The sequence below is a fragment of the Brachyistius frenatus genome, unplaced genomic scaffold (genome assembly GCF_029030835.1).
Source record: "Brachyistius frenatus isolate BFR_SWC_R1_liver_20210118 unplaced genomic scaffold, ASM2903083v1 Contig_13, whole genome shotgun sequence".
Taxonomy (NCBI): domain Eukaryota; kingdom Metazoa; phylum Chordata; class Actinopteri; family Embiotocidae; genus Brachyistius; species Brachyistius frenatus.
The window spans coordinates 5,798,988-5,823,904 of record NW_027210612.1 but is presented as its reverse complement, the minus strand read 5'-3'; the positions used below and the strand labels follow the sequence as shown (position 1 = coordinate 5,823,904).

Genomic DNA, 24,917 nt, shown 5'->3' with positions numbered 1-24,917 from the left:
TTTTCTGGTTAGTTAAAAACAAACATACTGTAATTGTCTATCCTTTCAAAGAAATCATAATTAATCACATTTTAACTTCTTCTGGGTTCGTGTGCCATGCATGTACTGTACACAATTTTCATGCACGTATTTAATCATGGTTCACATTTTCAGTGTGTCAATGTGGCACAGCAGGCTGAAGCTAGTGGCTTAGTTAATCCTGTCAGAGACAGATTACAGGTGGGAAGCTATAAATAGACCGACTGTCCCTTTAACCTGACCACTGTGACATCAACATGCAGCTCAACTATTAAGTCAAGCATATCAGGAGCAAACTCAAACCAAACCTACCGAAGGCAGTCCATAATAAACGTATATTTAACGTTATGATGAAAATGACCAGGTGTAACCCAGAAAACAAGTTTTCACTGCATCTTTTACATCACATTTGGGATCCAGAGCAGGGTCATCTGTAGTATCCTCACAAACATTAATTACTACAGCAGCTACACCTACCAGCTTTGCGGTAAGTAATACCATGGCAACAGTGGCACTGTGTGTTAGACAATAAATGAACCTGTTAGATAACATTCTTTCAACTACACTCGTCAACTCTGCACGACTTGAAATCAGCTCAGCAGCAGTGTTGGTGTGTCCTTCTTTCACACACAACCAAATGTACTAATCGTGGTCAATGGATTCCTAAAGCTCCGTTCACCTTTGCTCAGTTCACCAAACAAGGTAAGTCGTCGGCTAACACTGCGTCTTAACTGAGAGCCATTAGACTGGGTAATCAATTCAGAAACACTGATTTTATTATTTTTTTTTTGGTTGTAAAACTGTCTGCAATAGCTTTAAACAGCTGCTGCCTTCACGGTTTCCACATACTGTAAGCTTCAGTAACAGAGGTTGTTCTCTGGAACTCATGCTTTGTTTTACAAATGAAGCAACACAGCTTTGTGCTACAGAGGCAGAGGGAAGAGGAAAAAAATGCATCAAGGATGTAACTGATGTTCCAGAGCAACAATAGCTGTCCAGTTTCCTTTGGCAAACAGATGTAGATCACTGCCCACCATTACAGCCTAGTTTCTTGTGCCAAAATAGAACAAATATAAAAGCCCAATGTCCTCAGCTCACTCCTGCTGCACTATCATCCGTTCAGGTAAATGAAAGTTCAACAAGTTAAATTAAAAGTGTTATTAAAAATCATGTAATCAGCATCACATAATAAATATGTGCCAAAAAAGTTTGCAAAACTGGGCAGCTTGTTTTTAAGGGAATTTCAAGCGCTGACATGGCATTTAATACATAAACTGTTACTGGAATGGCAATCATTTTGTTAACTCTGGTAAGAAAAAAGACCGGCAACTGATGTCTTATTGTCAGCCTGTAAGGCACTTCTAAGACACACTATCAGACTGCTGTTTCATTAACTAATAAGGCACCAGCAGAGTGTATACTCTGATTATCCATGTGATTATTATTATATTATATATTATTATCCAGTACCAAATACTGGAGAAACAGCAGTTTGGACCAGAGCTCTACAAGGCCACTAAATAGCATTTACAATATATACTACACTCTATATTTTTGTAGCTTCTGGAAGAAAAAAAAAAAAAAAAAAAAGTTTTAATATAATATAAACTTAAACTTGAATTTGAACTTGTGGCTCAAGTTTGCTACAGAAATGAGCGGTCATACGAGTCCATAATGGTCAGAGTCTGGGGACCCTCTCCAGCCTGCTAAAAACACTAGCAGTTAACTGAGCCACTAATCTGTTGGCCTAAATGAGACAAACCAACCCCCACTCTAACCTGCCTCCTCTAATCAGCCCAAAGCCTACTCCAACCGGCCCACAATACCTCAAGATGTTAGACTACACATTACCCTTTCGGTCTAATCTCTATATTAGCAGATTTAAACATAGATTCTGGTTTCAGCTTTACTTGAATTGCTTTTTCAGGTAAGGCTGGAGCTCCTGCTGTCAATAGATCACAATGGAACACTACAGGAACACCAACGAAACAGTGATCAATGGAAAACCAGCTGAATAAACAAATCTGAGGTGTCCAGGAAACCTGGGATTCATAAAAATGCACAGAGACTCTGTTCTTGAACGCCTCCTTGTAATAATGTTTGACAAGGCTGTATCCAAAAAAACAAAACTGATGTGAGTATTTGCAACAATATTTGTGCAACAAGTGTTACACCTGGTCAAATGAGATAATAAACCAATGTTTATAGAAATCCATGGAAAATCCTGTTTGTTGTTTTATTCGGGTTCCAAGAGTGAAAAGGTCTAAGTGGCTTAGTTTACATGGTGATTTATGGTACATTAATATACTGACAAAAAAGGGTGAAGCATCAATTTGTTACAAACTGCATTAGCATCATCCTGTTATTTGATGAGTTATTACCAGCAGATGACTTACAATATGTTGGGTCAAGACTCTGCTTCTGATCACACTTATTACTAAGCAAGTAACAGGTGTGATGATATATAGTGTGTGAATATGGTTCAATGAAGGAAAATATTTGAAAATGAACATTTGTATTTGAGATTTTGACATGGCTTTTTACAGCGTGCTCATGATGACTATAATTGAGTAATATTTAATATTAATAATGATCTTGTCAGGTGTACATGTGTGAATGTATGTGCATCCATCCACAATGTGGTCAAATGTTTGAGGTCAGCATTTTGATGATCATGAGCTGCAAACTAATCCCATTACTCAACTTTATCCCCTCTCGCTTCCTCTGTCCAAGTTCTCCATCTGCAGTGATCAGCACTCCATTCATTGATCCGTTCATTCATTTATCCAAGACTGCCTCCCTCTACATTAGTTCATTCACAGACCCATCCATTAATCCATCTCTGTTTGCATGGCTTTTACAAGGATGCTTCTGCTCGCCGCTGATCCTAACGACTGACTGAGTTTACAGAGCTACACTGCTTCAGGTCATTTAACTCGGAACCGGACAAACGTATGCGAGGTACCAACAGTTATGATGCAGTGTGCTGGCAAAAATTACTACATCTAGATACGGAAAAAATTGTTTGGCTCTATTATTGAGAGGCTGCTCATGGCTGTTTAATTTTGTTAAGTGCATTAAGTTTTATTCATCACATCCTTCAGTGTTTGGACCAGATCTGCTGCTGCTCCAGACCATAACAAGAGGACAGCCTCTTCTGCTGCAGCCTACTTTTGTATCAGAAAAGATACAAATGATAAGATACCTCCATATAAAATTCTTGCCCGGTGAAGCTTCAATTTGGAGTTGAACTTAATTTCATGGTTTATTTTTTTCATTTCACAACTTTGCAACACAAAAGTATTTGATCATATTCTAACATAAGACACAGGTGACAAACTGCATGTTATCCATCTGTCTTTCACTGTGGTGTCTGTACCAGCCATTTGCAGGTCTCTACTATGGTGGCTGTATCTGTCACAAACTATGTGTCTCTGCCTGTCTCTCCTGTGCCGTTTGTCTGTAGGCTCTGCAGACTAGTCTGTCTGCGCTGTGCTGTCAGTCTGTCTGACTGTCTGGCTGACTGCCATTCTCTGCAGTGTAGAGTGAGTCATTCTTAGGACAATGGAGACAGTTTGTAAAGCCACACTGGAGCGTACACTTCCTCCGGATGTGCAAGAGGATGCCATTCATAACAAAGCCTGCACTGTCTGACTGTCTGCTACTGCCCTGTATATGCAAGTGAGTTTGAGAAGCAGAAGGGATAGAAAGAGAGGAGAGGAGAGGAGAGGAGAGGAGAGGAGAGGAGAGGAGAGGAGAGGAGAGGAGAGGAGAGGAGAGGAGAGGAGAGGAGAGGAGAGGAGAGGAGAGGAGAGGAGAGGAGAGGAGAGGAGAGAGAGGAGAGGAGAGGAGAGGAGAGGAGAGGAGAGGAGAGGAGAGGAGAGGAGAGGAGAGGAGAGGAGAGGAGAGGAGAGGAGAGGAGAGGAGAGGAGAGGAGAGGAGAGGAGCGACACATCAGACAGTGGCGGCGGCAGCAGCAGCGGCTGGTGATTGATATCAGAGATCTGGCACTGCCACCTGATCCAGCCAGCAAGCCTCTAGCAACACTGAACTCACTGAACTCACTGAGCCAAGATGGCTGCCTCACTGCACTGCACCCAATGAACCCCACAGCAGCCTAATGTATACAGTGTAGCACATAGAGTTCCCAAAAAGATTAGACCGTAGAACAGAGTGCAGAGGAAAGAGTGTAGAAATAAGGACTGATAGGACTCGTACTGTGATCAGAACTCTGCATATCGTGGATGTGATTTGCAAAAACAAACTATGTCAAGGCAGGGGCAGCAAGAGCAGAACAGATCTGAGGATACACAGACATGCAGAAGAAATGTTTCAGAGAACATGCGTAATGTAATGAAGCAATGTTAATTATTAGTGGGGGGTTTTTTTTAATCGCGTGGCATGCAAAATCATGTCAGTATGATTATGCCTATAGCCCTCATGACCAACTTAGTGTCTTTACCCAACATGCTACCAAAGTAACAAAAAATAACTATTGAAGAGAGTAAAATACTGTTAAGATGAGTTTATGTGTAGTGGAACTTCTGGTCTGTTCCAGCCTATGGGAATAGAAGATTTGTATTTGATTGTAGTCCTTTATGAAGAGAGCTTAAGAAATGATTTTCAACATATCAATTAATCTTCCACAGAGGCATGTTTGTAAAGTGATCTTCACATTGAACTGAATTAACCTCAACCCCAGTAATATCTTCAGGGGTAAACAGGAAATACGATGTTTGCACTGACACTTGCTTAAAGCTGCTGAGTCAAATTCAACATTATGATCATGCAAGACTTAGCTGTAATTTCTATGCAGTTTAATACGTTGAATTGCAGGATATTATGGCAGTTCATAACCAAAGCCTCATAACTTCTGCGCATAGATTTGGTAATATTTTTCTTTAAATCATTTTTCTAAATAGCTTCGTCCTTTAAGTTGCAGGAAAAAAAATAATAATAATTTGAAAGATAACCGTAAAAAAAGAGTATATGCAGCATCCTGTTGACGTTATCTTATGCGTGATCGCTTAAACCCTGCTGGGTGACAAAGAATCATTGATCTTAGATCCTTTCAAAGCGAGTCAACAACAAGACATCCTCCACTTTGAAACAGCTGTATCTTATCTGATTAGTGGCAGTCCAGAAAAAAAACTTCTGGGGGACAGAAAGAGTGTCGGAGAAAAAGATGATGCGGCTCGCTCTCTCTGTCTCTCTCCGGTGTTTCTCCTCCCTCCTGGCCATCTGTTGTGCTGACTGCTGTGTGGGCTGATGTTCATGGAGGTAACAGTATCCAGAACTACAGTGGCTGAGTCTGACCTCTGCGGCCTCACACTGGCTGACAGAAGGAAGGAAGAGTCCGGGCTCTGGCGGAAATGAAGTGGGGTAAAGTTCATGTCGGGTTTTTTTCAGGTGAAATAAAACAGCATTGTGACTGTTAATGACTGAAAGAAGAGTAACATTGGGCTTTTAACCCAAAACACAACATTCCACAGATTTCAGTGTCCTTACAAGGCTGCACCTGCGTCTAGGATGTAGATATTTCTGGCACCATCAGAGTATCTTTTTAACCATTCAGTCTTTATCATTAAGAACAGAACAACCCGTTTGCCAGCGTTAATCACTATTTTGGTTTACTTGCAAGTCTGTGGCCTTTATGCCGCACTGTGTGTCGGATTATGGGATTTATCCACTGTTCATTATTTCCAAAGATAAAGAAATGTTTCAGCAGAACGTACTCCCTACTATGGTTCAATGAAAGAAGGAAGGAAATCATTGTCATGGTAGCAAGCAAGTGAGTACTGAAATGCTCGGCCATCTGAGGACATACTGTATTTTGAAAAGGCGAAGTTCCTGTGTTCCAAGATGATGATGATGCTGGTGGTGAGCAAACTGAGTATATGTCAGATGATGACATATACAATAAGCGCCTTTATGTTTCTCATGCATTCATTCTGAACGTCTGGTGGTTTGTCAAGCTACAGACTCACAAATACACATTGTCTCTTCATAAAACATGCAGAGAGGCGAGCATCCCCATCAGAGTCCATGAGCAAGAAATCATCACCATAATTGATACTTTGGGCTATGAAGGGGAAACACCTTCCTTCCTTCAATCAATCAATCATTACAAGACCCGACAGTCAAACCACAACACAGGGTAAAAAATGTTTCAAAGGGCATAAACTAGGCAACCATCTCATGAAATTCCCATCATCTCTATCAATTACCCATTCTGGTCAAACTACATTTAAAAAAAAAACTTCCTACAATGGGTCGCCACAACTGTGCAGCCAACAGACACATATCTATTTATATCATTTAGTTCTCTGCACAAACAAAAGCCATCATCAAAGAATCATTGTAATGTAAATAAGTTTCTTCAGAAAAGCTCTTTTATACCTCCACCATGAATGAGCTGTATATTCTACAGTAAATCTTAAACAGCCAGAGCATCAGACCATCGTCTTTAAAATGACGACCGAGATATTGGAGCTAATTTCTTTTTACTAAGCAAATCCTTTCGTATAAGAAGAACTGCGTAATTACATATTTTCTATTATCGCTATATCTAATCATTATCAAATCACTATTTCACTACAAAACTGCCTCATTTTAGAGGCACACTGTATAGTTAACAGCTATAGTGACTCAAGTCAGAAAATGTAAATAATTCATCTGAAATGATTAATTATGAGATTACCAACAACAACCTGTTTTAACAAGCATACAGACGAGATTGAAACACTAACATGCAAAGAGAAACATCTCAATTAATGTAACCTGCACTTTAATAATACAGACAAACTCAGCAGCTATTCAAGTACTCATCGGACACTCATTAAGTTACATGAATTTAAAACTGATTGATTTAATAAAAAACCTTGGAGGGGCTTACAATCATTTCTGTTTCATACAGAGATCTGTTACACAGTTTGTCTCTCTTCTTTTTCTTTCTCATCTTCCACTCATTCAGTCTTTTAGTTTCTCTGTTTGTGTCACCGTCTCCATGCCACTCAATCCAAAACAAATACAACTGTATTACTTGGTAGAAGAGTTGGAAAGTACAGGGCCTTATATACTGTGAAAGCACAACTAAATGAATTCTTAATTGTACAAAAGTTTTTCTATGTGTGTGTGTGTGTGTGTGTGTGTGTGTGTGTGTGTGTGTGTGTGTGTGTGTGTGTGTGTGTGTGTGTGTGTGTGTGTGTGTGTGTGTGTGTGTGTGTGTGTGTGTGTGTGTGTGTGTGTAGAGGTTTCACTATCTCTCTTGCTGTTTCATTTCTGTAAAAAGCTGTCTAATGACTAAGACTGCAGTCTTTGCTGTATCACGACCTGGACAGTGAGTCAGCACCCTGACCCTGCTTCTCTCCACACACACACCAATACAGACAACAATTTTAGCATATGATGCAGACAAACATTCATATTCCTGACACAAACAAACACCCCTCCTTCCTTCCCTAACCTCTTTCTCTCTCTCTCACACTGACAAACACTGGTATCACTGCGTCGTGACTGGGGGCGATGTGTTCCTCTTAATATGCACAGACGACTGTCTGAGGATCACACTGGCATGCTGGCACACACAGACAAAGATTGCACCCCCCCCCCCTCTACTTCAGCAATACAGACCATGCACTGTACTTGTGTATGTATGATTGAACCTGTGAGAGCATCCACTCCACACAGTGAAGACCAGCATGTTCTCCTGCTGTGCCATAGGGTGAGCCTACATTACCCAGAAACCTGCTGTCTGTTATGTATCCATGTCACTTCCTGTTCAACAGTTTCTGTTACACATTCCTAGACACCATCACATATTCAAGGGTATGATGCTCATTGGCCTAAAAGTCTGGAAATCCCCCTTGTTCTACCCCTGAGGCTCTCTCTCTCTCTCTCTCTCTAAAACACACACACAAATATCCACATAAGTTCACCCCTGCCTCTGGTAGAATCAGCATCAGCAGACACATGACCCCATAAAATTGTGGTTTGTTAGAAAAAAAGAAAGAAAAAAAAGTCTTCAAGTGTCAACAGTCACTGCTGGGAGTCATCACAGAGCTATGTCACTTTCTGTCTGTTTCTCACCCTGTTTGGCCCTGTTACGAATGACTTTTCACCTGTTGCAACAACCACACACTGAGCATAAGCTGTCTGACAAATAGGAAGTACTACTTTTGCAACATGCTCTTCAACTATTGCAATTGTCTCCCTACTTCTCATTCATTTGGCTGTAAACAGGATGTGTTGTCAGTACCCCTCTCAACTCCACCCCAACCGACCCCTCAACCCCATGTCATATGACTCTCAATGACACCACCAGGATTTTTCTATGAACATAAGACACCACGCGTTAAATAATACCTCGGAGATACAGAACTAACTTTGATTTCAAAGACCGGTAGACACAATGGCATGACAAAATGACACAGTGCACCAGCAATGTAACGAGGGGCCTGGTCGATGTTATTAACTGCAAACACGTGCATACAAATACACGCACATACCCATGCACACACTGTTTTTCTCAGACACAACCTGACTGAAGCACGCAGAGGCTTAGCAAACAAACAGCTAGCTGAGATTATAATAAAGAGACACATCCCTGTAGGGGCAAACACACACACACACACACACACACACACACAAGATAATCAGACATCCATGTGATCACTCACACACACACACACACTCACATCCTCCCACAGGCACATGTGGACAGCCACGGCCAGGCCCTCAGTCTAGACAAGAGGCAGAGAGGAAGAGGAGAGAAGGCAGAGGCACAGAGGAGGGGAGCAGAAGAGGAGAGGTACTGGATGTACTTACCCCGTTTCTGGAGCCATCCCTCTCTAATGATGGTGACATCGCTCATGGTTCCTTCACGCCGAGTGTGATGCAGCTACACGCCTGCTCCACAGAGAGAGAGAGGGAGGAGGGGAGGAGAGGAGAGAAAGAGAGGGAGAGGAGGAGAGGAGGAGGGGAGGGGGGGGGCCGGCTCTCCCAGCCTCCGCGTCACTCTCCCTCCCTTCCTTTCCCGTTCACCCTCTCGTTCTCTCAGTCTCTCTCTCAGAGACACACACACACACACACACACACACACACACACACACACACACACACACACACACACACACACACACACACACACACACACACACACACACACACACACACAAGCTAGCGGTGTGTATGTCTACGCTGTGTATCGTCTTGCTTCCTGTTGTGGCTTATCTCCCTGCCTCCCTCCCTTCTTCTTCTTCTTCTTCTTCTTCTTCTTCTCCCCCTCCTCCTCCACCTCCTCCTCCTCCTCTCTCGTTCCCTCTCCAGACCTTCCTCCTCACCAGCAGTGACTCAGCCTGGAAGGAAGTGAAAGGAGAAAAACATGATGTAGAAAAAAAGAAGGCATGGATTTATTTGTCTCCGCTTCGGCTGGTCCCTCTCTCTCTCTCTCCTCTTCCCCTCCAAAAGCCCTTTCAGCAAATCTGACAAGACAAACAACGAGTTATTGTGAGGACAAAAGCTTCCTCTGCTCTCCCTCCACCCAATCACACACCCAGTTCCTCTTTTTTTTTTTTTTTTTTTTTCACCCACCAACACTCTCTGATAAACAGGATGAATTATCACAGAGCTCTCTTGGTGAAGCAAAAACTGACCTTGATTGCCAAACCAATATCTCTGAGCTCTGCTTCTCATTCATTCATGGATATTTTTGTTCTGGTGAGCAGGTTGTGCTCCATACAGATGCCGGTCTACCTTTTTTGAACTCGATGTATTTCTGTACGTCAAATTATTTTGTCAATGTGTGTGTATGTGTGTAGGCTGATTTGTCTGTCTGTATGTGGGAGGTGGGAGAGCATCTCAGGACTGTGGAGTAGGGCTCGGTTAAAAATAGCAACAACGGCAGTTAGGGATGCTCGCGCTCTCTCTCTCGCTCTCTCTCTGCACCTCTCTGTTGTCTCTCTATCTCTCGCTCTCTCGCTGCCACGTTCACCTCAAATGCACCCCACTACAGTGTATTACACAACACGCAACAGCACTACTCTGCTCAGCTTGAATGGAGTTTAGCACAACGGTTGCTATAGCTAGTAGTCATACCTATCTAGCTGGAAATCAGTATTCAGATCAGCTAGTGTCTGCACTGCTGCAGACACTTAGAGGGACTGCAGCGTCAGAGAGAAGGCTGCAACAGACCCACAGTCGCACACACACTCAAAGGTGACAGAGCTTTTTTTTCATGTCGAGGCAGCAGAAACGTGACCAATCTGATTTTTGTTTTTTAATCCCTTTTCTATGCTTAGTTGTCAAAAAATATGGGCTCAATTACTTGACTTCATAAGAAGCATATGTGTGGATCTTTCCTCATCCCAGCACAAATTGTATTCATGTATGGTAAATCAAGATAAATCCAAACTGCCAATATTTGTCAAAATTTTGTTCATTTGAAGAGCGCAACTATGGTAGAATTAACACCAGGCGACAACATCCAGTTTCTGATTCTGAAAATTAATTCATTGTTTAAATTCATAAATAAGAACTAAAGTGAAATATAAATTCTAAATTTGATATGTTTCTTTGTGTTTTGAACCTCAAGTTGCACAAAGCTACATGAATAAGAAATAGGGGTGGAACTGTTAAAAAAATAAATAAATAAATTTAAAAATCCGTGCAATTCACTAGTCACAGTTCGGGGCTTATTTATAGTTTTCAGTTCATTTGAAATGGGCTAGATTTGCACAGCAAAAAAAAAAAATAAATAATAATAATCAATTAACTATTAGGAAAACATCCGCCAGCATCATTTCAATCTGTTATGTGGGAGACTTACGGGTTTAGTGTTACCTGTGAAGATGATGGGACAAAATCGGTGGATAAAACAGCGATTGTGTGCAAGCACCGCGCAACAAATTTTGCTCAGCAGTTCACCAGCCTCTCCACGCATATTCAGACACGGCAAAATGCAGAACTAAAGCATCGGGGGTGTCAATAGCAAAAGATATGCAGCCCTATGCGGTTGTTGAGGATGCGGGATCAGCATATGACAAAGTACTCGAGCTGCGATATAATATCCCCTCCTGCTGACATTTAAGCAGCACCAGTTCCCAAACAGTATGAACAAACACAATGACAACTTGTGTCCTTAAAATCGTCCTATTTGACTTTTGTATGTTTAAAAAATGTTCAACATTAATTCCAGTGGATATAATTATAATGGCTGGGTATCAATCCTTGATTTATTTTTGGTATAGACTACAATATTTGTGAAATGTCTCCATAGAGTCAGAAACTATGCCTAATCACACACGTAATAGAATTTATTCCAGATTTCTATGAAACAAAATGTCACCAATTAGAGAACGTTTTTGCATGGCTGCTTGTGTTTAGACTGAAGTTCATTTTTGAGAATTTCTGTTTTGTTTGTTAAAAAAAAAAAAAAAAAAATATTCAAAAAAAAAAAAATCCTGATTCCATTTGTTAAACTAAGATATAAAAAGGCTAATTTTTTTGCAGTAATTTAGAAGAAATTTAAATAACATTCAGCCCTAATAATTATATCCAAGGGGATCAACTTCTTTTTCTCGACACTACACAATTCTGGATTAAGTTTTAACACTACAGTGTTACTCAATGATGCTTGAGTTAGCTGTAACCTTAATCTGGACAAGCATAGGCCGGACTAAGTGGGGGAGGGAAGGGGAGAGGAGAGGAGAGGAGAGGAGAGGAGAGGAGAGGAGAGGAGAGGAGAGGAGAGGAGAGGAGAGGAGAGGAGAGGAGAGGAGAGGAGAGGAGAGGAGAGGAGAGATGTCCAGACAGTGGCAACCACTTGTCACCAGGGTGGCTGTTGCTATAGCGATATGCTCTGTCACGATGAACCAGCCATGCCAGGGGAAGAACCTGCCAGACAACATTTATTTCATGATATTTCATTCCAGAGAAAACAAAATAAGAAAATCTAAAAAGTGAGAAACGAAACACAGAGAAGATAAGAGAAATGGAGAGAGAGAGAGTGAGTGATGGAGAAAACTGGAAACAAAAGGCACAGACCAGACAGTCAGCTATCCCATCAATAGTAATGATAATGTGACAGTCCTTTTGGTTTACCTTATGGACACCTGTTCTGACTATTTTAGATTTGTTTCTGAGAAGTCATGGTTTGACTAAAACTTTGGCAAGACGTAAAGCTTGCCATATTGCAATAACAATGAGCCTCAGCTGGCATTACCAGAGATAAGTATCCAGTCAGAAGTGTGAACTGGAACAGGGAATCCATCAGCTGTAGGTATTAATTGTGACAGTTTCATGCTGGTCAAAGTCGAAGAAGGAATCCGACTTTGAGTCACAAACATTGTTTGTGGGGAAGATGAATTGGACTTTTGCTTTCAGAACAAGGAAGAAAAAAAAAAAAAAGCTCTTCCCACTCTGCAACTGTAAAAAAAAAAAAAAAAAAAAAAAAAATGGCAACTGGCAAAAATGTAAACAGACAAAACACAACTCTGACACAAAATATTGAGTGAAAATTTAGTGTCATTGGACAACCCTAAATTATCCTGATCCACAAGTTTGGCTGAAAATATATGGCTCCTTTTCTATTGTTTCCATGATTTTATAAAAGCAAACCATGTACAGACAAGAGGGACACAACTAACTGATACGAACTGATCATTGTAAGTTGCTTTGGATAAAAGCGTCAGCTAAATGTAATGTAATGTCATGTAATATAATACGGTAGGTTACTATTCCATGGAAAATCCGCTGTAATAGGAAGGGTGTTCTTACCGCCCTCTTGTCAGGACAGCACACCTCACCTCATCTCACCTTACCTCACTTCACCCCTCCTCACCCCAGACCGCCTCATACAAACTCTGGCGGTCATCAGCAGCAGTGAGCCCGCAATCCTCCTCCTAAACTGAAAGCCAGCCTTACTGGACCTCAGTTGGTACACTGTGCAAAATCAGGATGCGTTTCAGCCATGTTTTTTTTTTTTTTCAATCATTCATAATATAAGAAAAGCACTTTTACTTTAATCAATATAGCCGTCTACACAAGCTACTTGGGATTCAAGTCTATTCATTTTTGGTTTTAGGCATGTTAATAGAGTGAGTCTGCACAGTGTTGCAGCCTGCATCCTGTGTGTGTACATTGATGTACGACACTGACAGTGTTATCAGTACACAGCCTGTGCAGACAGGGTGCAAACGCAGAGATGAGGTTATTAGTAAAATAATCAAGTATTATTTTTACAAAGTTGATTAATTGTCTGAGTGAGCAAAAACACCAGGGAGGCTGACACCAGCTCCTACAATGTGAATATTTTCTGTCCTTAGATTAAAGATACAATATTAAAGATTTTCAGTTTAAAACATCCAAAAATTAACTAAAATTATCATTAATATGTCAAGATTAGTGTTGCTTTCCACCACTGGACACAGCTGTTGGAAAGCCAATGACTGACGTTTGATGCTGAACTTACAATGCCTCCTCCAGACTTGTACGTAAACAGCTCTAAATGCTAATGTTGGCTGTGTAGCAACAGTTTATAAAGGTAGCTAATTGAACAATGCTTCTAACAGAGTAAATATATTTGTTAAGTTTGATGTTTGTTGATACACAGTTTAAAAAAAACTGCTTAATAAAGCTCATCAGTGAGTTAAATACCAAACTGAGATCATTTTACATGGCAAACAAACCAGGCACACTGACCCTGTTTGGACAATTCAAAATGGATCTTTACTAATGACGACGCAAACCGTCCCGAAAAATGTTCTAATGGGTTTGGAGCCTATCCCAGCTGACTAGGCCAACACGCACGCTGGCATTCACCTTTAGAATCACCAATTAACGTAAAATGCATGTTTTTGGATGGTTGGAGGAAGCCGAAGTACCCGGAGAGAACCCACACAGGCACGGGGAGAACATGCAAACCGCACAAAGAAAGACCCCCCAACTAAGCCCCAGCCTTGGGTCGAGGCCAGAACCTTCTTGTTGTGAGGTGACAAGTGTTAACCACCGCACCGCCATGACACCCTAAAAACTGGGATAGGCAAATCTATAACATAAACTATAGGTCTGACCGATCACCATTTTTTTTTTTTTTTTTTTTATCTGAGCCACAATCTAACTTTATAATCATCAATTATTAAAAAAAAAAAAAAAAAAGGGAACCAACTACTAAGTAACGGCAGGGCATGAATCCGCCAACTGCTGAAACTCAAATTACAACTACTAAGAAACTATGAAGAAAAAAATAAATCATGAAGTAAAAAAAAAATAAATAAAAAAAAATAAGATGACAATGATGACGGTGAAAACTGACCAAACATTTGATGTCAGCTGTTGCCCTTCATTCTGAACAGTGTCAATACTTTGTGTTATGTTATGGACACATTTCAGTCAGACTCAGTAAAAGAAAAAAAAAAAAAAAAAAGCCGATTTCTACTGGAGGTGCCAAGCAGCACTATCCCCATGAACACCATTATTATTATTATTATTATTATTATTATTATTATTATCAAAGACATGAGTGTGGCAACACCCTCTTAACCATACATGTGGTCACTTGTGCAGTCAAACGAAGCCAGGCCGAGGTTTACCGCCTCTCAATACCAACATGTATACACACCACAATGATGTACAGTTGCCTCAAACATGAGTGATGTCTCGCAGTCGGTCTATTCAGCGGGCATGATGAATATAACCGTGTAAATGTCGCTCCCCGTCGCTATCGAGCAGACCATGAATGATTTAAGACCCGCGGGCACCACCGCTGCATCACTTACGTCACGGTGAAAATGACCAAACTGACGCATGTTGCACGCAGCATGGACGTTTATACATTAAGAGCATAATAAAAATTTTTTTTAAAAAACAATACCTCTTCCGGTAAAAAAAATAAATTAAATAATAAAGTTACCCTTTTTCGAGAAGGGGGGAGGAGAGAGAGAGAGGGGGGGTGTAGCTACTTCTAAACGCACTAAACATAATTTCCCAGAGTCAGACACGGGACCGCCCCCCATCTTGTTCACGGTATCTCGACACAAACACAACATTTTAATCTGGCTTCAACACGGTTTTTTGTTGTTGTTTTTGTTTGTTTTTTGGTCAGGTTTACTGTCCCAACACGGTGGCTAAAGCTAACAGTTATTACCTGTAGCGGCAGGTGCTGTGGTATTCCCGTGCACCTGCTGTTCACAAGCCGCTCGGGTTGTTGTTGTTTTTTTTTTTTTTTTTTCCTCCCTCCTCTTGAGTTGAGTAACGCGAAGCTGCGCTGGACTGCGAGTTAAGTTGAATTAGTGAACCGGGGGCCGAATTAACCGCTCGGTCCTGCATCAAACGGATTTCCGAGGAGCTGCCGTTACCGCAGCCAACGGTTGTTTTGACTCTCGGGAAAACTAATGACGTCACCCAGGGAAACGGCAACCCCCTTTCTCTCGCGCACCCCCCCTAACTCTCCCCCTCCCTCCCCCCTGTATCCACTCCCCCCCCCCCCACACACACACACACACACACACACACACACACACACGTCCTACCGTCTCGTCTCGTCCTCCCGTTTTCGGGTTTTAACGGTTTCAGCTCGGCTTCGGGTTCTCTTCCACTGTGCAGCTCTCTCATCATCCCATTCCAACATCCCGTGCGTCTCCGCCGGCTAATCAGTCAACTATCGCGAGAATTAGGTGTTAAGGCGGTTTAGCCGCGAGATCGCTGGTTCTGCTCATAGTTACGGCACAACAATCATGCAGAGAAGATTTGTAAGTGAACGTACCACGATGGAAAATGCTCCATTGCAAGATAAAGCTGATGCATTCAATATTTTTTTTCTATCATAACAAACGTAGAAGACTTGAAAAGGTTGTTTTATCATCATTATCATGTTACTGATTTATAGTTACACCTGTTGCATTTGAACTGTAAAGGGAGAACAAAGGCCTATGATATCTCTAAAATAATGAAAATCAATTTATACATGTTAGCCCTCCTAGGTAAGAAAGCTTATCTCTGATTTATATTTCATTTTTCATATTTCAAAAGATATAGCCCACTTCACCTAAGTTATGTAGCCAGATAAATGTCCATATTTTTCGAACTCTGTACTCTTACCCTCATTAAATAAACAGACAAAAGCCATGAGGATTTACCAAAGGGTTTATGGTGCATAGAAATGTAGTTATTCTTTCCGTAGTGAGTGTGTTTGTTTGCATATTTTCAAGTGTACTGTTTCCAGAAACTTTGTCCTTTCTTAGCAACTAGACAGTTACCTACAAGTCAGTTATTTGGGTCAACCTACAAGTCAGTTATTTGGGTCAACAGTTCCCACAGCCTCTTCACATTAATGCAGTATCTTAAAATGCTGTTTACAGCCGGAAGGATCACAACACCTGCACGGCATATCAAGGAAATCTCTTCCAACAGCTGATAAACCAAATTGTTTGGTGCACATTCAAAGCTTAGATTGTTTACACAATGCATTTTTTGAATTCCTCTGCAGGTTGTTTCAAGTCAGCGGGGCCAGCTGTCCTATTAGGCTACTTTAAGTTTGTTGGGGGCCGTGGTGAAATTGTGTATCCTTGCATAGGTTTGTACATTCAAAAGCCTTTTAGTCTTTTAGTCAAAGTACATATAACACGATTAATTTTCCCACATTTCAGAGTTGAGAAAGAAATATTCATGTCAATTTAAAAGTAGAATCATAATTTGTTTGCTTTCTGGCACAATAACGCCCTCCATCATCTGCTCTTTCTTTTTTCTCCTCTCTATCTGTCTCCCCAAACGGTGTGTGGAGCTGGCCTGCAGCGGCAGAAGGTTTAGGTATGGGGCCCTGGCTGGGCACAGAGTGCAGACACAGGTGGACCAAGCGTGTCAGATAATGTATGTGTACTGCTCTGACCTCCCTCAACACTCATACACGTATTGCCATCAGCTGGCCTTTTGCTCACAGCCCTCGGTGCAGAGGGGGGAGCATGGGCAGAAACCAGCAGCAAGGGAAGGTGTGTGTGTGTGTGTGTTGTGTGTGATGGGGGGTGGGGGGGTGGAGGTGGGTTAACGGAGGTGGGGGCAAAGAGACAGCTTGAAAAGGAAAAAGGCAACACAGGGGAGCCCTTCTGTTGTCATTGCTGTGGCCAGACGTGTCCCTGTGACACACACACACACACGCACACGCACACACACACACACACACACACACACACACACACACACACACACACACACACACACACACACACACACACACACACACATTCAAACAACTTAGAGTCAGTCAGCAACTTCAGCTCGCAAATAAAATGTTAGTCCTTCACTGTTGCAAAAACATGACATGAAATAATATTAAAATAACAGTCCGATTTGAATTAGCACAAGAATTATACAGATTTATTTGTAGACAAATATGAATATACCCTCTAAAAATGATTAATGTTCCAGGATTATTTTCTTTTCTTTTTAAAAACATTTGTATAATGTTTTTCAAGTATGTTATTCTACTCTAAAATAATAACAATCTGGGAACATTAAAAAAAAAAAAAAACTGGCACTGAAAACATATTAAGAATTAGGGCATAATGTTCTGTTAATGTTATAAAAAAAAAAAAAAAATTTAGAACATCAACACAAAATGTTTTAGAGAACTCTAGGTAAAAAAAAAGTTCCTGCTGAAAACATTACTGGAACGTGGCATAATATTCTCAGGGTACATTTTTGGAACAAAAAAATTGCAGCTGGTTATACGAGAATAGGAGTCTAAAAGAGACTACTCATGTTTGCATGAACTGAACACATGCTTGCAAAATGAATTACTTTTGTAAGTATTTTTCATAAATCTGATGATGACACTTCATTGAAAATGTAGAGCTCACCAGAGTTTCTTACAGTTCACTCTGAGGTGGACAAATGTCTGCCCCAGATTTTAAAGCGATCCATAGCTGTTGAGACGTTTCACTCAACACCACAAATGCCGACCTCATGGTGGCACTCCGGGAAAAAGCGGGGATCATTTGGATACACTGTTGAATATCTGTGCAAAATACTGTCAATCCAACAAGGAGATATTGCATAAGTTAAAACACTGGTGGCGCTGGAGGAGTCGCTGAGCAGAGGATTACCACAATAATCATTTGGGCAAAATTAAAGTCACCACAAAATTTAACAGTGATCCCATCCTCTGGGTCAAACCATATCACTCTACATTGATATTAATAATAATAATTAAAACTGCAAGGAGTGATATGTGGGCCTTCGCACGTAGGGGATCCAGCAGGTTGACATGGTGTATGACTTTTTTTAATCACTTTTTGGAGTATGACCTTTTTCTGAACTGACATGCATGCCTCAAGTGGGGATTGAACCCTGTTACTTCTCACTGTGAAGGAACTGCTCTAACCACTGCACCACTGTGTCATACCATAGCATGAAAATGTATTAATGGGATTTTGGGGGATAAAGTTTGTGGTAGTTTGGACAGAAATCCAAGAAGATTTAAGTTATTGTTGTTGACCTTTCGTTTGGTATTAGTGTGAATGCAAAGCATGAACCCGTGTAGCTTACCCTTAAGGGGACTCCCCTTAGAGGGACTTGCCCTCTGAGAACCGGGTGGCTTACACTTAGAGGGACTCACCTTAGGAGGTCTCGCCCTGCGTGAACCTTGGCGGTTGAGGTTGCTTCCAGCTCTGAGGCGGTGTCGTAGACCACTGGACTTTCTTCGGCGCCGGAGGACGAATCACGGCAGGAGAAAGAGTTTCACGTTGTTCACTCAGAGCCTCCAGCGACTCAACCGGCAGTCTGGTTAACTCAACAGGTAAAAGATTCTACTTCAACAAGGTTGCTATTAATGGTTCAGATTCCACCTTGGCCTGTTGATGGTGATTCAACTTTTAGTGAAGTTGAAATGTTTGGAGAAATTGAAATAGTTTTGCATACACTACACATTACAGGAAGATAATGTGATTTGTCATTTGGCCACGGCCACTCACGACTCCACTAAAATTAAAAAAAATTCGCCAGGTGAGACGCATGTACCAACTTTCATGAGTTTTTGAACATGATAAAGTCTCCAAAAATGCAGTTGTTTACGGAGAATAATAATAACACGGAATAATAATTCCTTGAAGAACAATAGGGCTTTCGCACCATTGGTGCTCGGGCCCTAATAATAATAATAAGAAGAAGAATGATAATCACCTCAGATCAAGATGATTGCAGTCAGCATCTGTTGCATTATAAGGCTTCTTGTTGGACAGATGTTTACCCACATAGAATCTAAGTTCTTATGGGCCACTTGTTTTTGACCCGCCGAACCTGCTGTTTGATAACTCAACTTCCTCTCATGTTCCTCTAACTGTGTTGTCTTTTAATGGCACCCTTTTGAAACATATTTACAGTCACTGTGACTTAATGGTTGATTTAGGCCTGTAGAGTCACTTCCCACATCCATATGCTATAATGTGGAGAAGGCATGTTTGAAGGGTTATAAATAAAACGGAAAATAAGTAAGCAGTAAAATGCAAATGTGGGTCAAATACAAATACATATTTTATAAGGTATGGGCTAAAGGAACAAAAAGGGAATATACTTGTGTTTTCTAATTTTCAGCATATTGGCAGTGACGTTATTCTCTACATGACCTTCATTTAAATTGGGACTTGGATAAACAGTGATCTTGTAATCAGCGCATTGTTCTGTAGCTGTATTAGTTTGGAGCTCCCTCAAGGCATCATTATGAACAATCTTTGCTGTGGAAGAGCGAATCTGTCCAGTCAGTCAGATCAGCTGTGGCGAAGCAACACGTTAAGGTGGGATCCTCGAGGTATGTTTTGCTCAGCAGTGCGTGATCTCTCACACAAGTGCACCGCATAGTGTACGTTACATTTCCGTGTGTGAAAGAGGAAGAAAATCTTTATAATAGATGATGTGAGATGTGTGGTGGAGGAAGGTGTCTGTAATAATATTGCATACAATAAGGATCGTAAGTAAAAGAAAGAATGTGAGTGAATATTCAGGGGGGTGGAACAAAATACCAGGAAACAGCCGTGCTAGTGGCTCTGTGAGGCTGAAAAGTGGTGCTTCAAGCCAAAGTGTCACAGTGATTAATGTTGACACTGTTCACCGTTTTAGTTTAACATGTTAATGTGGTAACTTACATAAATATCATAACAAAAATAAGTGCTTACACTGATGAGGATGTGATTTGCTTTGCTGGTGTTTAGTCATGAAGTATAAGACGAAGTAAAATATTGACTTGATGATGGTGCTAAATGAAAAGTAAAAGGTTTACAAATGTTATTGCAATTCATCCTAAGAGGGACAAGAACGCGTGCACCAAATTCTTCATCCTTCGTCTTCTGGAAACCATCAATATCTACAAAATTCGTAGCCAACGCTTCAAAGAGTAGAGCCATGTCGATAGTGGTGCTAAAAATAAGAGGACACTTCACAGTGTAATGCCAAGACTATAACACCTACAAAACAACCATAGAGTTGAATTTCCTTTTCTAATATTTTCATTTCACTTCACCTTTGAACATTTTTCTGCTAAGGAGTCCATTTCTTGAATCTTTAATATCTTTGCTTTCCCTCTATCGTTTTCTTTCCTCTTCGCCTCTCTTGTTTAATTTTCTTTCCTTTCCTTCCTTTGTTTTTCTTCTGTTTTACACCTCTTGTTCTACATTTTACCGGTAATGATTTTATTTTGTTAAGCTTTAGAAATACATTAATGTCAGGGCTGTTAAACTTGATTGTATGATCGCTTGAGGTGTTTCTGTTCTTCAGCCCATCTCGCTCTGCATGGGCGTGCGTGTCTTGCAATCTGTGTTTTCCATCGGGACCCCCAGTGCAACGGTGGCCCCCAGGTCCTGTCTCTGCCCTCCTGCCGCTCCTCCACCGCCCCTTGTTTGTGATTCCCTTCCCCTCCTGCCACACACCCAACCCACTCCTACCTTAACTCCAGCCCCAGCTCCCCAGCTCCCAAAGCCCAAGGAAGCAGCAGCCGTGCTGGCCGGCCTGGCACCCCGCGTGCCCCTTCAGCCCATCCCTGGTCTCTTTGAAGTGGCTTCAGGAGAGAGAGGTCAGCCTTGCCCCAGAGACCCGCATAGAGGTAGGGACAGCTGCGGTCAAACAGACCCTGTGCAGGGGATACGTACACAAAAGAGCAGACACACATGCACGTACACATGCACACACGAGACAGGACAGAGCAGCTGCAGCCACGGTGTTGAAGGTGTGCTGTACAGCGGGACAGCTTGGGAGCCAGTATGGTCCAGCATGGCTCTGCTCTGCTTTGCTCTGCTCTCTCTCCTGTTCTGGGTCACCTATTTTGCAATCAGGTGTGAAATATAATGTGCGGATTACCAGATGACCAGATAACATTTATTTTTATTTTTAAACAAGGCTCCAGCCCATGAACTCATGTTTGTCCGTGTGTTATGTTGTTGTTGCTTCAGATTTCATGCTGATGAAGTGATGAGGAGTGAAAGTGAATAATTTTGAATAATTGGCAGTCAGTTAATCACAAATGTACAATATGTCTCAGTTAGGCATAATGTCCCTGCCTGAAACCACAGTCCTGAAAACTAATAAACAAATTCTTGTTCATATTTTTTTACTTGTGTCAATATTACACATCACATATTTAAAAGATGTACTCCTCTAAAATCTCAGCCTGACTCCACTTTATATATTTTAAACAGGGGTGGACAAAATATATGGAATATCTACTGCAGTTCAGTGCAACCCCCAAAACTACAAAAGTTTCAATAATATTCAATTCAAACCCCTCTGACACATTGGCAACAAAGTCAACAGCCACAGCCACAGCAGCAGCATTTATTGCATTGATCACACCACACTGTAAAACTGTTCCTATTATTTTGTCCACCGCCTGTATGTGATGATGATAATAGTTTAGAAATATTTCAATGCACCTAAGCAAACTGAGTGTGTTCAACTTGTGTCTTTTGTGTAAACGAGAAGGGGAGTTTCGAGCGTGCTTGTTTGTCTGTGCATACGTGTCTATCTGTGCCTGCATCCGTGCATATGTTCACGCATTCACATATGCGGTGTGTGTGTGTGTGTGTGTGTGTGTGTGTGTGTGTGTGTGTGTGTGTGTGTGTGTGTGTGTGTGTGTGTGTGTGTGTGTGTGTGTGTGTGTGTGTGTGTGTGTGTGTGTGTGTGTGTGTGTGTGTGCGTGTGTGTGTGTGTGTGTGTGTGTGTGCGTGTGTGTGTGTGTGTGTGTGTGTGTGTGTGCGTGTGTGTGTGCGCGTGTTTATGGATACCTTCTGCTCATGTACAGACAGGTTTGAACTCCTCCCCCCAAATCACCCTGTCCCCTGACCCTCCAACACACACAGAGAACACACACTGAAATTGTCCTCTACCCCCACCCTTCCTTGCGTACATGCCTCTACCCCCAGGTTGGAGCAGCCTGTTTCTCAGGTTGCTCAGCACTGTGCAGCTGCTCTGCTCTAAAATGAAGGGCTCGGGGACAGAGGTGTGGAAACAGATTATGATTAACTTTACAAGAGTGACAATAATTCTACAATAACCTCTTCATTAACGTGGAAATCTGCAATCTACAATGAATGATCACAACCGAAAATTCAGCATTATTGTATATCGCTTAGAGCTAGTGGAGCTTGGAATATATAGAACAATGTCACACATTATGGTGAAATGCTTGCCTGTTTGCCTTTGCAAAAAAACTTACATTTGGCTTTCAAAAACTGGTATATATGAAACTTGCTCTTTATTATAATCTCAGTCCCAGCTTAATAATATTATACATATTCACAATGTAGACTGCAGTGAATAAACATCTGTCTGAAAGCGTCAAATTTACATCTCATGACATCTCTTTTTTGGAGTATACTTATCCTCTTTTCACTATAGAATGATAAATACTGGATGAATCTTAATTTCTATAAATCTCTGCTAATACTACACTGCTTTTAAAACACATCTTACCCTTCTGAACAATGCTCATTTGAATCTCTTATACAGTTGTAATTTCATGCTATAATAACAATACATAGACTGCCTTTTAAATCTGATAACATGTTAATGATAAATAACTTATTTAAGAATCTCAGCTTGGAGTTTTGTGAACCCAAATTATTTCTGAAACTCCCACCGAGATGAAATCAATGAGCAGCTTCTACGTCAGCAAGTTGTATTTCCAGTATCTCTGACAGCATGTGACGGCGGGATTATTTATGAGTGAGGGTAAAAGCAATTATGTGATTGACCGCTGCTTAGCGGCAGCTGCCTCAGTAATGTGGGAATCATTTTGCACCATGGTGATAAAGCGAGAGCTGAGCTACAAAGCAAAGGCTCTTGATGTACTGCTCAGGTCAGGCTTGGCACCAACGTCATAAGCTCTCGGCAGAATGAGACTGCATATTTCAGGACGAGGCTGTTTGTTTGCAGGTTGGCTGGACAAACTGAGAGGAGTTAGACGAGGCGGTTTGTTCACTTGTATGTTGCCTTATATTTATTATTTCCTGTCACTGTCAGCTGTGAGAAATGCTGCGAGTGAACAGGAGGAAAACTGTATTATGGACAGATGTTACCTGCATGAGGCAACGGGGCAGCCAGAAACCCCATCCTACTTTCAGTGGCACAAACATCTCCAGGCTCTCCACTATGTGACATGAAATATGAAATCTCAGTCTATCTGTGTCTCTCTCTGTGTCACACACACACAAACACACACTTTCTCTCTCGCTGCTCTTCCAGCTGCATGCTGGAGTTCCTCTGGGCGCCATCAGTGCAGATCCTGCTCAGCGGTTGAATCAATGAAGCAGTGGGAGGATGACAGAGTGAGCGGGAGGGGAGACTTTTGATCTGTTTTTGTTCCAGAGGAGGGCTGCCATTGCTGAGATGCGACCTTGAAATGTGGCTGAACACATCGTACTTACATAATGTGTTAGAAATAAGATTCACAAGCATTCACAATATGAGGCTTTTTTTCCCCCGCAGACTGTCTAAAATAAATGATTATGTTGCCCGTTATGTCATTCTCTGTAAACCTGTGCTGACCCTTCTTTTTTAGTCACATACAGATGCTTAAAGGAGCTTGACATCTAGTTTCTAAATTAGTCTCTCACTATAAACAAAAAGATTTTCTGCCAAAGTTTATTTCATGTAAGATATTTCTATACTGATTTTTCTATACATCCAAGTGCCAATTATGAAAAAGCAACATTTAACTCAAACTCTGATGACATCATTGATGGCATCTGATCAAAACCACACCATTACAGTCTTAACGAAGAAAATTAACTGATTTAAATTCTTAGAAAATAATACATTTGGATGTTTTTTACCACTTTAAGTTTGATTGTTGAATTATTCCTAATAAATATTTAATGTTATAAAGAAATGCATAAGATTTGAAATCACTTGTTCTGGGATTTTATATGTAATCTATAACTGGTGGCATATTTACAAAAGTCCACCGAGCAGTATAACACGATATGAGTACTTCCTCTTTGCATTGTATTATATTGGTTTAGTATTGGTATACAGCTGTATAAAAGGCCATTATGTCATGCACATTAGTAAACACAGAAGACATTATACAGCAGACTGAGTTTATAATGGAGTATAACGACCAGAGGGGCATCGGACAGGATGAAATACAACAAATAGAATGAGACAGAACAGAGCCGAATGAAAAATAACAGCTGAAACCTGAAAACATCACCACCAGCTCAACCTGTGACAGATGCATACTATTTGTCCCACCACTCTAAACCATCCCAGTCGGTTACTTACATCCTCTCTGCATGTGCACAGCTGCATTTGTGAGATCCACTTCAGACCACTAGGGAGAGCTGCATTCTGCCTGTCATCCCCTCTGTCCTTCTCTGAGCCTGAAGTAAACACATCTGTATGAGACACATTCTGTGTGTTTT

General features: G+C 41.2%; 1 protein-coding gene across 3 annotated transcripts in view; it reads right to left on the bottom strand.

Annotated features, from left to right (window-relative positions):
• akt3a (v-akt murine thymoma viral oncogene homolog 3a) overlaps positions 1–15,703 on the bottom strand; it is a 56,194-nt gene extending 40,491 nt beyond the window's left edge. The window contains exons 1-2 of one of the 3 annotated variants that reach the window (XM_069692966.1): positions 15,546–15,635; positions 8,845–9,374 (exon numbers count right to left, since the gene is read on the bottom strand). In XM_069692966.1, coding sequence (XP_069549067.1) covers positions 8,845–8,890 — 46 coding nt within the window. In that variant the 5' untranslated portion in view covers positions 8,891–9,374; positions 15,546–15,635. Of the gene's footprint in view, positions 1–8,844; positions 9,375–15,160; positions 15,395–15,545 lie in introns of those variants that run through there. The other 2 variants (XM_069692967.1, XM_069692965.1) reach the window with 2 other exon arrangements.
• Positions 15,704–24,917: the final 9,214 nt, after the last annotated feature.